The following is a 16,390-nucleotide window of genomic DNA, read 5'->3' on the forward strand; positions in this document are numbered from 1 at the left end:
AGATTCTCTTTCACCCTTTTCTGAAGACTTTTTTTTAAATCCATATTTTAAAACTGCAAGAGATCCTAGTCCAAGTTTCCGATTTTATGGATGAAAAAAGAGAAAGGAAATGAAATTCAGATCTGAATGAAACATGGCAGAGAACAGGAACCAGAACCTGGGAAGGTCTCTTTAGTCTGGTTCTGTATTCAAAACCACTGTCTCCTACAGCAAGGAAAGGTATTTTTCAAATGACCTAAACCTATATCCTCTCAACATGATTGCCAAGCAAAACATGGAAAATCAGGGTTACATACATTTTACTCTTTAGAGTATAGTTTAATAGTTTCATCTTTTTCAATTAAAAACATATACCCATAGTTGGAAAATATGGAAAGAAAAAATGCTTTTGAAAAATCTATAACCAGGGTGCCTGGGTGGCTCAGTGGGTTAAAGCCTCTGCCTTCAGCTCAGGTCATGACCCCAGGGTTCTGGGATCGAGCCCCGCATGGGCTCTCTCCTCAGCAGGAAGCCTGCTTCCCCCTCTCCCTCTCTGCCTGCCTCTCTGCCTACTTGTGATCTCTGTCTGTCAAATAAATAAATAAAATCTTAAAAAAAAAAGAGAAAAATCTATAACTTTATTAACCAATGATTTTGCAAATATTACAGCAACTTCATGTAGTTTTTACTTAATGTTAAAAAACTGACTGGAATCATACTGTGAGAATATGCCTATAAAATTTTATACCCTGATTCCAGGTAACAGTATGTCAAAACTTATTATCCTAAAAATATTCTCAAAATGGTACAATATATGGGGCGCCTGGGTGGCTCAGTGGGTTAAGCCGCTGCCTTTGGCTCGGGTCGTGATCTCAGGGTCCTGGGATCGAGCCCCGCATCGGGCTCTCTGCTCAGCGGGGAGCCTGCTTCCTCCTCTCTCTCTCTGCCTGCCTCTCTGCCTACTTGTGATCTCTCTCTGTCAAATAAATAAATAAAATCTTTAAAAAAAAAATATATGGGGAGAAACATTATTTAGTTAATATTTAAATTGATTCTAATTTTTCATGTAAACTGTACAACAGTGAGTTTTCTTTTCTGTGTGAAGAAACATTTCATTTGCATCAACTCCTAAATAACTTGAATATTTTCATGTTTGGTAAACATTGCCAAATTGTTTTCCAAAAGAGTTGCGTAATATTATGCCAATGCCAGGAAAGCCTGAGGGTGCCTACTGTGCTCTACCCTTATCAGTCCGGAAATATTTTATTTACTTTACATTTTTGTTAATTTGGCAGAGAAAAAAATCTCTGTTGTACAAACTTCACTTGCTACTGGCACTGATGGATTGAACATTCCCCCACATATCTATTTACTAACAGTATTTCTTCATGCCTCTTTTCTCTTAATCTACTGGGATCTTATTAAGTGTCCTTTTTAAAAATCCATTTGTATGACATTTTTATATAATATTTTTCCTTCTTATGCCTTATTTATACCAGTGCTGTCCTAGTTTGTTTCCCTTTTGACAAGCTGCACAGATATAAAATTAAAATATCCTTTTATGCTATCGTAGGACCAACCATGTCACAAATGGAAAAGATAAATCAGTTCTCTAAACTGAAAACCCTCTTGTGGCATCAGAGATGGAAAATTACAACTTTATAGTAGTCACAAAAAAAGAATAGGTCTATTTTCCAAATGAAGATTTTTAGCTGTGCGACAGTAACATTCTGATTCATGTTATCTTTTATATCACAAAAACAGAACCATGACAAAATAAGACATTATAAAGACAAAAACACCCTTCAACCCAATACCTCTGATTTTTATGTCTATATTAAGCAAACATATATAGTTTTCATCACTTTTTAATTATAAAGGTGTTACCATATTTATATATACTTTTTCATTGTCATTTTAATTGCTAAATAATAATTCTCTGGGCTAAGTTTAACAATTTACCGTTCTCACATCACTTTCTAAAGTAAATGTTGGAAACATCTTTATAATATGCTACAGCTTATTCTATTTATCTATTTGTTATCATAATTGATTTAAAAAAATAAGAATATTCTAGTGTTGATTTCGAACACATACTGGTTATGTGCCTGTACCTACAGGAATAAGATTTAGTTGATGCCAACTGGCATATGTATAGTGATTGGCTTTTTGAATATAAAAACTTAGCAATGTAGAGGAAGAAGTATTCAATTAACACAAAGGCCTTTCCTGCTGGTCAAAATTCAAAAAACAGCTTAAGTATGTTAATGATTATGAAGATATATAATGATAAAAAATTAAGATGTAAAGTAAAGGCAGAATATAAAATTGTACATACTATGCAATTAAAATTAGGTAACTAAAAAATCCTTATATATTAAGAGAAGGTTAGAAAGAAAACCACTAAAATATTAAAAATTACTGCTCTGGTTAGTGATAAGAAAGCAATACATCTATTTTTTTTTGAAGATTTTTTTATTTATTTGACAGACAGAGAGTGAGCACAAGCAGAGGACTAGTGGCAGGCAGGCAGAGAGAGGGAGAAGCAGGCTCTCCAAGGAGCAGGGAGCCAGATGTGGGGCTTGATCCCAGGACCCTGGATTGTGACCTGCACCAAAGGCAGATGCTTAACCGACTGAGCCACCCAAGTGCCCCTGCATCTATTTTCAAAATTTCTACTAACAAACTTTCTACTATTCTACCTACTAAATGCTAGCATGTATTGCTTTTTTATCACAGACGTCCTCATTTTTTAAGTTTTATAAGAAATAGTAATCAGTAAAAGGTGAACACATTTGTTTTTATGTATTCTAGAGAGTAGAAAATTTACAATGGATGAAATTACATAATTTTAAGTATATGTTGCTGTAAAGTTGCCAGTAATTTCATCTTTGGGGAATGGTATTTTTTCTTTTAAAAAGATATAATCCCTCTTACTACCTTCTGAGTACTTCTTTCATCCTCATCTTCAGATGGATCTGACTGATGTTTTGGACTGTCCATTTGAAGGAATGCTCTGACATCTGGACTAAAAACAAAAATTAACTTTATTATGACGTTGAAAGCATTTCTATAGCTTTTCTCCCTTTTAAAATGAAAATAACCACAGTAATATTTAAAGAATGAAAGCTAATACAATCCATCAATATTATTATAAAAGGAACAAACTGATTAATTTTTTAAAAATAGGGAATTCAACAAATGGTCAAAGATAACAAGGCAGTTCATAAAGAAAAAGACCCAAATGGTAAGGAAGATGTCTAGCTTAATTAATAATAAAAGAAATACAAATTAAAACACTAATAAGGTGTCATTTTATGTCCATTAACTGGCTAAAAGTTAGAAAGATAGATAACATCAGAAGTTGGTATGGATATAGGGAAAGAGACACCCTCATGCATTGCTAGTAAGAATGTGAAATGAGGCAACTTTTCTGAAAAGAAATTTGGCAATACTTGGTGTAACTGTGTCTGCATTTTTCCTGGGCCCAGAAATTCCAGTTCTAGGAATAAACCACAAAAAAAAAATTATGTGCAGTTTCGAAAGACACAGAACTAGGATACTGACTGTAACTTTCTAATAGTTAATCAAAAGCAAAATAGACATCTGCCACTAGAGAAATTAGTAAGAAAGCTATGGTCACTGACCACAGAGAATTCTACTCAAGTCAGAAACAAGGTAGCACAGTATCATTTTTGTGTATATATATATATATATATTAAATATTCACAGACATGAAGCAATACTCAATAAAACAAATTCTAAAGACATAACAAATACATGAAAGTGGGTATCAGTGGGAGGGATGATGAGATGAGTAGGAAGATCAAACATGAAGAGAAAAAAAAATGAGAGTAAAATACAAGAGAGGCCTTGGTGCACTAATGCACTGAGAGGACTGCATTAATGACAACCCTGAGGGATGATTTAATCCCTGTATCTGAGGTATCTCTTCCTCACATTGTCTTTAATGCTTAAGTAAAATATACATTCATTGTAGGAAATTCAGAAAGATGAAAAATAGTTTTTAAAAAACAGTAGGGTTGATGAGAATGTATAATAGCCACTGTGGAAAAAAGGGTTTGGCAGTTCTTCAAAAAGTTAAACATAGAATTTCCATGTGACTAAGCAATTCCACTCCTAGGTATGTACCCAAGAAAAATAAGAACATATTCACACAAAAACTCACAAATGTTCATAGCAGCATTATTCATATAGCCAAAAAGTAGAAATAACCCAAATGTCTATCAGCTAATGAATGGACAAACAAAATGTAGCATATCCACACAATGGAATATAATTCTGTCATAAAAAGGAATGAAGTACTGACACATGATATTCCATGGATGAACGTCAAAAACATTAGGCTAAAAAAAAAGACGAAAAAGGTCATATATTATAAGACTGCATTTTATGAAATGTCCACAGTAGGCAAACCCATAGGGATAGAAAAGCAGATTAGTGGTTGCTAAGGGTTGGGGGAAAGGAGAAATTCAAAAGTACTGCTAACCCTTCAACAACATGAGGGTTAGGGACAGCAATGCCCCATGTAGTTGAAAATCCATGTGTTACTTTTGATTCCCCCCCAAATTTAACTACTGACAGCTTGCCGTTGACCCAAAGCCTTACCACTAACATAAAGAATTGATTAACACTTACTTTGTGTTATATGTATTACCTACTGTATTACTAGAATAAAGGAACCTACAGAAAATCTTATTAAGAAAACCACAAGAGAAAATGTATTTACAGTACTGTCCTGCGGTTATCAAAAAATAACCAGGCAAAAACAGACCCACAGTTCAAATCCATGTTGTTCAAGGGTCAATTGTAGTCTCTCTGGAGTGATGGTGTTACATTAACCTTGAGGCAACAGAAATGGATAGTTGTGATGGCTGCACAGCAATGTGATTATATTAAATACCACAAAATTGTATACTTTAAAAATAAATAGAAGGGTGAATTATATTTATGTGAATTTTATCTCAATAAATTTTTTTTTTTATTCTCTCTCTCTCTCTCTCTTTTTTTTTTAAACAAACCCCTATGTCGAGGGAGGGCTGACTTTAAATAGATTGCTGCGAGGGAACTGCTCTGCTATGAACCAAGCCCTGACCCAGAAGCAGGCCGTCTCCGAATGTTTTAGCACCAGGTTCCCCACAAACATGCGCTGCATGATGGGCGAGAAGAGATGCAGCCTCCTTTCCGGCCATGCCCCGTTACCCCAGATGAGGGGCTCTCCGCACCCAACCCCAGTGCTGACGCGCACGCCACGCAGGGCATATGCAGTGGCCTGCCGCTAGGGACCACATCGTACCAGCCATCTCAGGCCATCCAAGGCCAACGGAGGCCAATAGAGGCTCCACAGCCTTGCCCTATCGTTCGCCTGAGTGGGATTCTGATTTAGAGGCCCTCCGTCATAATCCCACAGATGGTAGCTTCGCCCCATTGGCTCCTCCGCCAAGCACTAAAAATTTCTTTTAAAGGTGAAGTTGAGGATCTTCAATCTTACCACACAGAGGCAACTTTTACTAATCTTGGTGGTATTTTATTTCAATATTTTCCTGCACTGTTAAGACCATCCTGTATTTAAAATATTTTGATCTTAACTATTTTTCACCTAAATATTACATCATAAACATTTCCCCATATTCTTAAAAACTCCTTGTGAACAGTCACTCTTGATAGATGTATGATGTTGTATAATAAGAGTGCACTAAATGTTACTCAATGATTCTTTAGCTTTAAGATATATATATATAGATGGCCTCCAACTTTTTACTATACAATTTACACTGCTATAAATAGTGTTGCCATTGATAATCTTCATGCACAACATTAGAACTGCATTTAGCATTTTCACTATAGGTTTTTAAAAATACACTGATTTATAAATAATTTTCAGGATTTAAATACAGTTTGTTAAGCTGATTTCCAGAGAGGTTATATTAATTTATTCTTTCCCAGCAGTATATGAACATTGTAAAGATTCTCTCTAGCTCTTATTAGCATTAAATATTAGTTTATATTACTATCTTTAATAATATAAGTGAAAAATAGTAACTTAAAGAAAAGGCACTCAACTTTATTAGTAATCAGTGAAATACAAATTAAAGCAACAATAAGAGACCATGACCCACTCATCAGAATGGCTAAAACTAAAGAGACTAACAATACTAAGTGTTGGTGAGGTGAGCAGTGATCTCAGACATGGATAGTGGAAGAAGTATTATCTGGGACAATCACTTTGGAAAACATTTTTAACATTATCCCCTAAGGTTAAACATATACACTGCAACCCAGAAGTTCTACTCCAGATTTATCACATGTTTGCACATGTGCACAAAAAGACACGTTAATGGCAACATTATTTGTAACAAAATAAAAATAACTCAAATGTGCATCAGGAGTAAAATGGATAAACTGGAGTATATTCACACAATGGGCTATTATAGAGCAGTGGAAATCAATAAATTCTATTTGTCCAACAACATATTTGTGTTTATATTTGTGTCCAACAACATAAATGACTCTCACATGATTGAAAACAAGCCAGATAGAGAATACATGCTGTATGATTCCATGTATTATAAAGTACAACAATGGCACCTTAATCTATCCTGCTAAAAATCAGGAGAATCATTATCTTTGGGAAGGAGGGAAGGAAGAGAGTTTCAGAGGAGGTATGTGAGGGGTTTCCGGTATGCTCGTAATGTTCTATTTCTTGGCCTCAGGGGTGGGAACATAGATGTGTTCAACTTCTCATAGTTCATTAAGCTGTATAATCATGATTTGTGCTCTTTTCTTTATGTGTTATCCTGCAATAAAGCTAAAATAAGGTGTTTTTACTCGTATTTGCATTTCTTACATAAGGAAATACTCAGTTTCTCTGGTAATTAATCAGCCACTTGTATCTCCTCTTTCATAAATCATTAATGTGCTCTGTCCATTTCTTTTGGTGTCTTAAGTGTGTACTATCTGTACAAGCAAATTTTCTATATTAAGCAAATTTTATCTATTGTCCTTTACTATGGGAAGATTTTCCTACATTTTTGGTTTTTAATTTCACTTGTGATTTCTGGGGTTCAAAAGTTTTTATTAAGTCAAACATCATTGTTTTACTTTACAATACATCATGCGCTACTAATATGCTCAGAAAACCCTTTATTTAATCTAGAAATCAGAGATGTAAGTATTAACCTATATTATTCCAGTTTTAAAATAATTCTAAACATAAATTCTAATAAAAAGTTTTAAAATAAGCAAGCAGAAGTATTTTTAATTTTTAGGTAATCTCTACACCCAACATGGGGCTCGAACTCACCACCGCAAGATCAAGACTTACATATTCCGCTGACTGAGCCAACCAGTACCCCATTAAGTAAAGGTATTTTTAAAGTGCATTTCCTTAACACAGGAGGAACAGGTACATAGTAGGTGTTCAAGATACACTTGATGACTGGCTTCTCTTCTTGCTCTCTTTAATCTATTTCATAGTTTGAGGTATAGAGTAAAAGTGTGAAAATTAACAAAGCTCTGTCAACACCAAGCTGAGATTCAGAAAATATAAAATGTCATTTTTTATTAAAAAGAAAACGTCAGTGAAAAATTAAGTTTGAAAAATCTCTTGGCTATTTATTTTTGGAATTCTATAAATGTCCTCTACCCTGAATGCAATGGTGGCATTATCGGGTATATAGGTACATAAAAATCCATTAGGTTATATACTTAAGAATTATGTATTTTATGGTATAATGTTAAAATGAAAATAATCAAATTGCTTTTAATTGACTTTTAATACCAAATATAACATCTCTGAAATGCTATAGTTCCAGATCCAGAATCAATATTTAGAATTTTATACATAGAGGTAGAGGTTCTGAGTAACACTTCAAAATGCCAGGAGAAATAATCACCAGCAACAACATTTGTTCTATATTTATTCCATGTGAGGCTCTGTCAAAGAAGACAAATTCAACCTCTCGATTTATGAACTCTATTTCAAACAAGCCACTAATGTGATAGTCTGAAGTAACCTCAAGTGCAGACAGCAAAAATGAATGGTTAGGGAGTGGATCTAAGCTGAAGACCCAAAAATGAAAACACATGTCAAGCCATGGATCTACCTGTATGTTCCTAGGTATTTCTGATATGACTCACCTTTCCAGCTTAGTAGCATGAGACCCACACAGGGCTGGGAAAGCCCCTCATGTTAAGTGGCTGCCTGCAGTGCTGGGTGGAGAAGGCCTGGAGACCTTGTCTGGGTCAACAGAATATTGCTCCAGGTGGAACAAGGATCGTGGCATGTGTGCATGACCCTTGCCAACTCCTTCAGCCTTATCTCCTTTCTGAAAATCTACTCCATATTCTAGTCACTATGAAATGTAAACACTTAAATGTCTTCAACATATCTGGCTTTTTGTAGATTCTGTTACATCTACTACTCCTTTTGCCTGGATGTACTCCCTACCTTTTCTTGAACAACTGCACATCCTTTAAATCCCAGGAAGGCTTGTTTGCCCTCCTCCCAAGGAAAGCTGGCCACATTTTTCTCCATTGTCTTCTAGTACCTCTATCACAAAACTTTCTTACCTTTAATTGCTTGTTTACATGTCTGTTTCTCCCACTAGACTGGTAGCCTGTGCCTCTGGCAGGATTTTCATTACCAATGCATAGAGCAGATACTTAATAAGTTCTTTTTTAAAAAGTTTTTATTTAAGCCAAACTATGGAAAGAGCCCAGATGTCCACTGAGAGATGAATGGATGAAGAAGATGTGGTGTATATGTGTACACATACACATGCACACACACACACAGACACACAATGGAATACACAGCCATCAAAAAAAGAAATCTTGGCATCTGCAACAACATGGATGGAACTAGAGTGTATCATGCTAAGCGAAATAAGTCACTCAGAAAAAGACAATTATCATATGATCTCACTGATATGCAGAATTTAAGAAACAAGGCAGAGGATCACAGGGCAAGAGAGGAAAAAATGAAACGAGACAAAATCAGAGAGGGCGACAAACCATACAAGATCTTAATCTTAGGAAACAAATGGAGGATTGCAGGAGGATAGGAGTATAGGGAAATGGGGTGGCTGGGCGATGGATACTGGGGAGGGTATGTGTTGTGGTGAGCACTATGTATTATGTAATGAATCACAGACCTGTATCCTTGAAACAGATAATACACTATATGTTAATTAGAAAAATAAATAAATAAATAAAAATATATAAATCAGCTCAGCCCTTTGGCTGAGCATATGTCAAAAAAACAAAAAACAAAACAAAACCCCAAAATCCAAACAAAATAAAATTCTGATGAGCAATTTAAAAAAAAGTTTTTATTTAAATTTGAGTTAGATAACATATAGTGTAATATTAGTTTCAGGTGTACAACACAGTGATTTAATAAATGCTTTCTGAATATAATTAGAAAAATTACATTACTCTGTACTATGTAACTCTGTACTATGCAAAGTTCTTTCAAGTTTAATCTACAAAGCAAATACAAGTACAAAAGAAAGAAAGACAATAACTAGGGCCTTGAATTGATGGGGCCTTGAGTTGATGGAGGGAAAAGAAGATTAAGAACACCAGGGGAAAACTGCTTGAGGATTTTACAAACACATACAGCACAATAATATTTCAAGGAATGTATAAAATCTTTATCCGTAGCTTATTCGAGATTCTTATATTGGGCTTCAGCACCTCTTCAAAACACAATGAAAATTACTTACTGGTTGTAAAGTTCTGGATACCTAACTAAGTTCTGAATGAATTCATTCAGTCCTGCTCTTCTTTGTTTAATAAAATCTGTTAAGAGAGACATAAACTATTAGGATTATTTATGTCAGACTATGATTATCAATACAGTTATGTAAGAATGGACAATGAAAAGAGTGCATTTTGATCAATAAGCTATTTCTTAATTCATGTTTCTTGATATACAATAATACTTAAAAATATATATATTTAAATATATAAATACAATGATTATAAAATTAAAATAAAGCAGAAAACATATCTCCCAAAAGAGAACTCTCCAAAGAAATGTCCAATTTAGGTTCTAAATAAATTCACTATAAAACTTAAAGAGGGGCTTTGCTTTGCCCAACTCTTCAAGTACTACCATGTAATGAATAAAAATTAACACAATGACACTGGTGATGGAAAATTGCACTAATTTTAAAAAGTAATGAGAATTACTGGAAATCCTTGTAACTGGTTAACTGAATATTAATTAACCAGTTACAAGGATTTCCAGTAATTCTTGTTACTTTTTGGTGAGTATCACCAAAACTTGGCTGCTAAAAAATTCCCCCTGCTAAACATCCCTTGAAAAATACAATGGAACAATTTTCTAAAAAACAACTGTCTAGCAACTTCAAAGTGTTTTGACTTGATAATTAAGGATTATGCATCAGCAGGTTAGCAATAAAGGTTAAGCACAAAAGTTTCTTTGAATTAAAAATACTTGATTCAAGCATCTTTGCTACTTGCTAGTTAACTGACCTTGAACCTCTCTGAGATTTAAATCCTTACTTGTAAAATGATACAATTTTAGACCTCTTAATGCTGTTATAGGATTGAGACAATGCATATTAGTTTACAGTAAAATGTCTGGTAGAAAGAAAGAGCACAATCTTTAGCTATTACTATTTTTGTTATTGTTGTTGTTATTTATTGTTGTAGGGTTACAAATCCACCAACCTAAACCCTAATTCTTAAGAAATACACTCTAAAAATGGAAAAAAAACAACAACAAACAGAATGCTTGAGAAAGTATCTCAAAGGGTGAATTTCTCAATAAAAATCTATAAACATTATTCAACTCAAGAATGAGTTTTGGTTTAGTAAAATGGTTTCTACTTAATAAAGGTTTCAATGTACAATGTTTATCACTAAAATTATTGGTTGTTTCTAGTCACTTAGGTTTATTTCCATTTCTTAAAGGTAAGGTATGGCTATAAAAGAAAAAAATATAAGTCAGATCTGGTCTGTTAGATCCAAATGCACTTAGTACTTTTTTCTTGCTAAACTGTGAATTTCTTGAAGAATTTCAGGATGGTATCTTATAAAACTCTTCCAAGGGCATTCTTCTATTTACCACAGTGTAAAGCTTAGGTGAGGTTTAGGTGAGGTTTACATTAGAAACTACACTTGAAACAGTTATTTTTCAGGAACTGAACGTAGTAACATAGGAGAAAGCTAAAATGAATGACTACATTTGAGATAGAGAAAAGTTAATGATTATAGGGATGCAGCTCTAACCTGTTCTATGGATACTTACTAAAGATACATTTTACATTGGGAAATAATTGTAAGAGTAAGTTTCTGTCTTTAGTTGAGCTACAGCCCATGCTGCAGTAAGTATAACTAGACCTTCCATTTCGTTGCTGACTTTGAACAGTTTTTAAAAGCCCTATGGAAAACCCAACATGAGAAATAAATCAGTAATGAAAAAAGAAGCCCTACGGTAGTCAGAGATTTGAGGAAATTTCAAGCTTAATTTGTAGATAAACATTAAGCATGCAAATATCTTTAAAAATTCCAGGTAAGATTAAAATGGATACAAGTCCATTACTGGGTGAGTCCCAAGAATTTATATACAGCTGACATACTGTCTTTAAGAATTATAGTTAGAGATTAATATATATACATATAGGTTTGTGCACGGAGAGAGGGGGTGGAGGGGGAGAGGGAAAGAATTCCAAGCAGGTTCCACACTGTGTGGGATTTGATCCCACGACCCAAGGATCATGACCTGAGCTAAAATCAAGAGTCAGATACTTAACCACTACTGAGCTACCTAGGAGCGCCTGAAGAAATGTATTTTTAAAAATCTCTCCAATGAAGAACTTAAGTGAATTTATCTGTTGTAACTCAAAAGAAATTTCAGTTAGAGACTGAAATCAATGCTTAGACAATAAAATGAGAGTTTTAGTCTTTAGAGTGCATACAAAAATGACCTATACAGATTTCTCTGTCATTTCACTATTTCAAGAAAAATCAACCAAGCGGACACAATTTCCAATACTGTGGGACAGCAGGAAAAAAAATCACCAAACTCTGAAGTAAGGAGGCCTTGAGTTTTAATCCTAATACTGCCACTCGTGGCCAGCATGCCTAATTATATTCACCACCAAAAGATATTTAGAGCCCCCAGGGACCGGATTTTTTTTTTTTCCAGTCCTAACCCACACTTTTCAGGTTAGGAAACAAGGTTAACATTTTTGTAATGTTCCAAACAAGTTATCTAAAACTTTAAAGTAACATGTACATAATAATATTGTGAATTTTTTTAAAAAGATAACATGCATAAATCAGACAATCAAGTGAAAAGAGAAATAAACAAACCTGGATGAATGGAATTCTGCTATATATTAGCTGTATGGCTGATCTTTGCTAAGTCTCTACTTTCCTCATGCATGAAATGGAGGTAAAAAAGCTACTTTACAGTTAGGAACTCAAATAATGGCACAGTTATTATTATTACTACTGCTACTGTTATTATATTATTGAATTATTACTATATATATATGTTATTATATGTTACTATTATAATGGTAGCAGCATTTTAAAAAACAGCCTACTATAGGGAAAGAACACTGGAATCAGAGGGTAAGATGTAACTAAATTTCACTTGTGCCACTGCCTAGTTTTCTAACCACAGACTCCTCCCTTCTTTAATCTGTCAAGTAGGGGATAGAATTAGATGATCTGTAAGCTCTCTTTATAGCTGTAACATTTTGGGACTCAAAATAAAAGTCATCTGACTGAAGGAAAAAAAAAAGGAGTAACAGGGTTAACAAAATTATTGTACCTAATTCAGAATCCTCAACTATTTGAAAGTTTAAGTTCTAAGAGAAGTGATTTTTTAAAATCTTTAACCTAATATTAAGTAGACCTTCCAAAATAAGTGACTAGTTGAAAATAGCATGCATGGATACATTTGTTCATTTGTTCACCAATCACCTATTAGACACTTCACCCTGTACAAGGCACTAGAAATACAAAAATGTTTAATTAAGACATGGTACCTATACTTAAGAAGTTCAAATTCTAGTGGAAACAAATTTAAACAAGTCACTACTTCAGCACACCAAAGGAACTAACAGAGAATTCACAAGCTGCTATGAGAAGAAAGAGGCTCCTCAACTCTGCCCAGGGACTAGCACTTAAGAAAAATTTCCCGAGGCACTGGTACCTACACCAAGTCTTATGAAGAACTAGATGGGTACAATGTCTTGGCTTCAGAAGGATGCAAAGACTAGAATAATAATGGAGAGTTGTCTTTTAATTTTGTACAAACCTAGTTCTCTTCAATTAGTAAGGGTTAAAGAAATAAAACTGGTTTATATACAAGCCGTGGAAGGATCATGCCTTTAAAAAATATTTTATCTTTAGCCCTTAACCAAGTGTTATTAAAGGTACTTAACTCATGTTAAGTGATGTTTTTGTGAATGGATAAATAAAATACTGAGCAAACAGTTATATATTCTAACATTCATATTCTCTAAATTTCACAAGCTCTATCTCTTATTGGACTCACACTGATTTTGTTATTTTGTATACTTATTTTTCAGTAGTTAAGATAAAATAAACTTGTTTTTTTTTTAAACTTCAAAAAAAACCAGTAGTTTATATACTGACCTCAGGATCCTACTGGCAAAAGGCTTGATAGTAAACCATTTAGATTATAAAAAGTATAGGTATCTCTGTGCTCTCTACAGAAAGATCCTTAAATTCAAAATGAAATTTTAACTCTGGAAATTACAGGCAGAAATAACTCTTAAAATCTACCTTCAGATATATAAAACTTATCTTAGAGAGGTTGGCAACCATCAGAATCAAGAAGTGAAGACAAGAATATGGAGACATCCTCTTAAACTATGACATAAGAACACAGAGATATCTTTATCTCTTTGTCTTCTTCCCAAGACGAAATGAAATGATTCTATCATTAGGTTCAACTAAGGGCTCTCCAGAACTCTAGCTTGAGTTCAAGTCTCTATTATCAAAACACAGTTTGACTCCTCTCAGATGTCTTTCTGCACTTCACAGTAACTCATTCTCTCGTTCAGCCAGTCTTGACACCTCACTTGTCTCTCATTCTCTTCTCTACATCTCCTTTACCTAAGCAATCACCAAGATTTCTTTTAAGATTTTCTTTATTTATTTGACAGAGAGAGTAGACTTCTTAGAGATTTTTCCTTACAAGAGTTCCCGCATACTGCTCCATTTATAGCTCATTTCCACACCAGTCTTCGTTCTGATTATCTAATGTGAGGTCTATTGGAACAGTCCCTTAGCCAGTGTTCTAGCCTCTATCTTGTCTCTTCTCTCTGCTGTGCCTACTGTGTATCACACACTGTCGATTTCACGTAGTTCTTCATACTCTCTTTACCCAAATAGGATAGGTACTCTAGGACTAACATGTTTCCATGATGATGTTTTTCAGACTGTGCTCTGCAGACACATTTCACTGCTCTACCAACAAAGCAGCTCCCTTTTTATCTGTTCGAGACAGGACATATTCTGCAAGAGATATCACCGGGAAAAAGCATTCTGCAGCTAAAAACAAAATGAGTACAAAGGCACTGGCCTATAGAATCAATTCTGCAGAATGTCCAATCTAGCTTTGCTATGGCAACTCAGTCTTCTGACTCTATGAACTATGCTTCTGAACAAGAGCTCCCTCTTTTTAATTTGCTTCTTTTTATTAATGAATTCCTTTATTCAAGTAATATTTATTGAAAATCCAAGATCTACCAAGCACTATAAATCGATAAAAAAAAAACAAGTATCAATGTTCATAAAATCTACAGCCAGATGAGATAGACTGGCAATGACAATGAAGTATGCTAAATTCTCTCAAGGGAAAAAATTCTACACATAACAGGGAAAGTAAGAACCCTCTCCAATCCTGAGGTTCATAAAGTGTAAAAGAATGAAGAGCCTCTAGTTGAGAGGGCTATAGGGGATGATCCAGCCACCTCAGGGGAAAAAACTAAGTTTAATTAAAGCAAGAATATAAAAGAAATATGAAAAAGATGAAGGATAAAGAGGAATTTGCTAATCATGGACAGAATTTCACAGGGCACAGTGGAAAAAGGTTTGCGAGGTAAAGAAATGATAGAAGGCTAAGTTGCAGAGAAGATGTCCGATCAAGATAAGTGATGTGAGAACTTGTGTCTTGAGTAGAGATCCAAGAAAGCAGACATATGCAGAATCATAGGTTTAATGGGTTACAAGGTTACAAGCAAATTAGTTACAAAGGTAAGCCAGATAGATGACAAGGATAAGATAGCACTCTAGCTCCATCAGGATTCACCTGTAGCACAGATAGACAGCTTTTCTCATCTGCATAAGGAGGTTATGTGATGGATAAGGAGACCTCTGTCTCTCTGTAAGCAGCCATTTGTAACCTGGACTGATACTATGTATTCAAGTGAAAGAAGTTCCAGACTTGAGGCTTCAGACATACAGCTCCAGACTCCTGACAGCCTATGTTTCATGAGGCTTCCTAAGGGTGAACAATAGGACATTTTCTTAGTATCTCATTCAGAGCCTTGCAGAGTTCTTGTGTATACAGTATATATTTAATAAATATTCTGGATGTAACAAAGAATGTCCTTCATGGTTACAAAAGTACCCCAAATTATCCTTAATGACCTATAAATTCACCTGAAGCTAGACTGCTGGAATTTAATTTCCAAATCTGACACTTACTAGCTGTGACCCTGGACAAATTAATTAACCTAAATGTGCCTCAATTTCCTTATCTATAAAACAGTGATGATAATAAGAACACCCGCCTCAAAGGGTTTTGTGAGGACTTAATGAATTAAAAGATCCAAACATAAGCAGTAACTTCTTCGACATAAGCCACAGTTACTTCTTTCAAGACAAATCTCCAAAGCAAGTGAAACAAAAGCAAAAAAAAACTTTTGGGACTTCATCAAGATAAAAAGCTTCCACACAGAAAACGAAATAGTCAAGAAAACTAGGAGGCAGCCCACGGAATGGGAGAAGATATCTGCAAATGACATTACAGATAAAGAGCTGAAATCCAAGTCTATAAAGAACTTCTTAAACTCAATACTCAAAAAACAAATAATCCAGTCAAAAAATGGGCAGAAGACATGAGCAGACACTTCTCCAAAGAAGACATACAAATGGCTAATAGACACATGAAAAAATGCTCAACATCACTAGCCATCAGGGAAATACAAATCAAAACCACAATGAGCTACCACCTTACACTGATAAGAATGGCAAAAATTAACACAACAGGAAACAACAAGTGTTGGTGAGGATGTGAAGAAAGGGGAACCCTCTTACATGGTTGGTGGGAATGCAAGCTGGTGCAGCCACTCCGGGAAACAGTATGGACATT

General features: G+C 34.6%; 1 protein-coding gene across 4 annotated transcripts in view; it reads right to left on the reverse strand.

The window, feature by feature from the left end:
• LOC122904546 (serine/threonine-protein kinase Sgk3) overlaps positions 1-16,390 on the reverse strand; it is a 185,045-nt gene that overhangs the window by 40,826 nt on the left and 127,829 nt on the right. For all 4 annotated transcript variants that reach the window (XM_044245515.1, XM_044245514.1, XM_044245513.1 and 1 more), the window contains exons 5-6: positions 9,729-9,804; positions 2,920-3,007 (exon numbers count right to left, since the gene is read on the reverse strand). In XM_044245515.1, the coding sequence (XP_044101450.1) occupies positions 2,920-3,007; positions 9,729-9,804 (164 nt within the window). The remainder of the gene's footprint in view (positions 1-2,919; positions 3,008-9,728; positions 9,805-16,390) is intronic.

This window comes from Neovison vison, chromosome 4 (genome assembly GCF_020171115.1).
Source record: "Neovison vison isolate M4711 chromosome 4, ASM_NN_V1, whole genome shotgun sequence".
NCBI lineage: Eukaryota > Metazoa > Chordata > Mammalia > Carnivora > Mustelidae > Neogale > Neogale vison.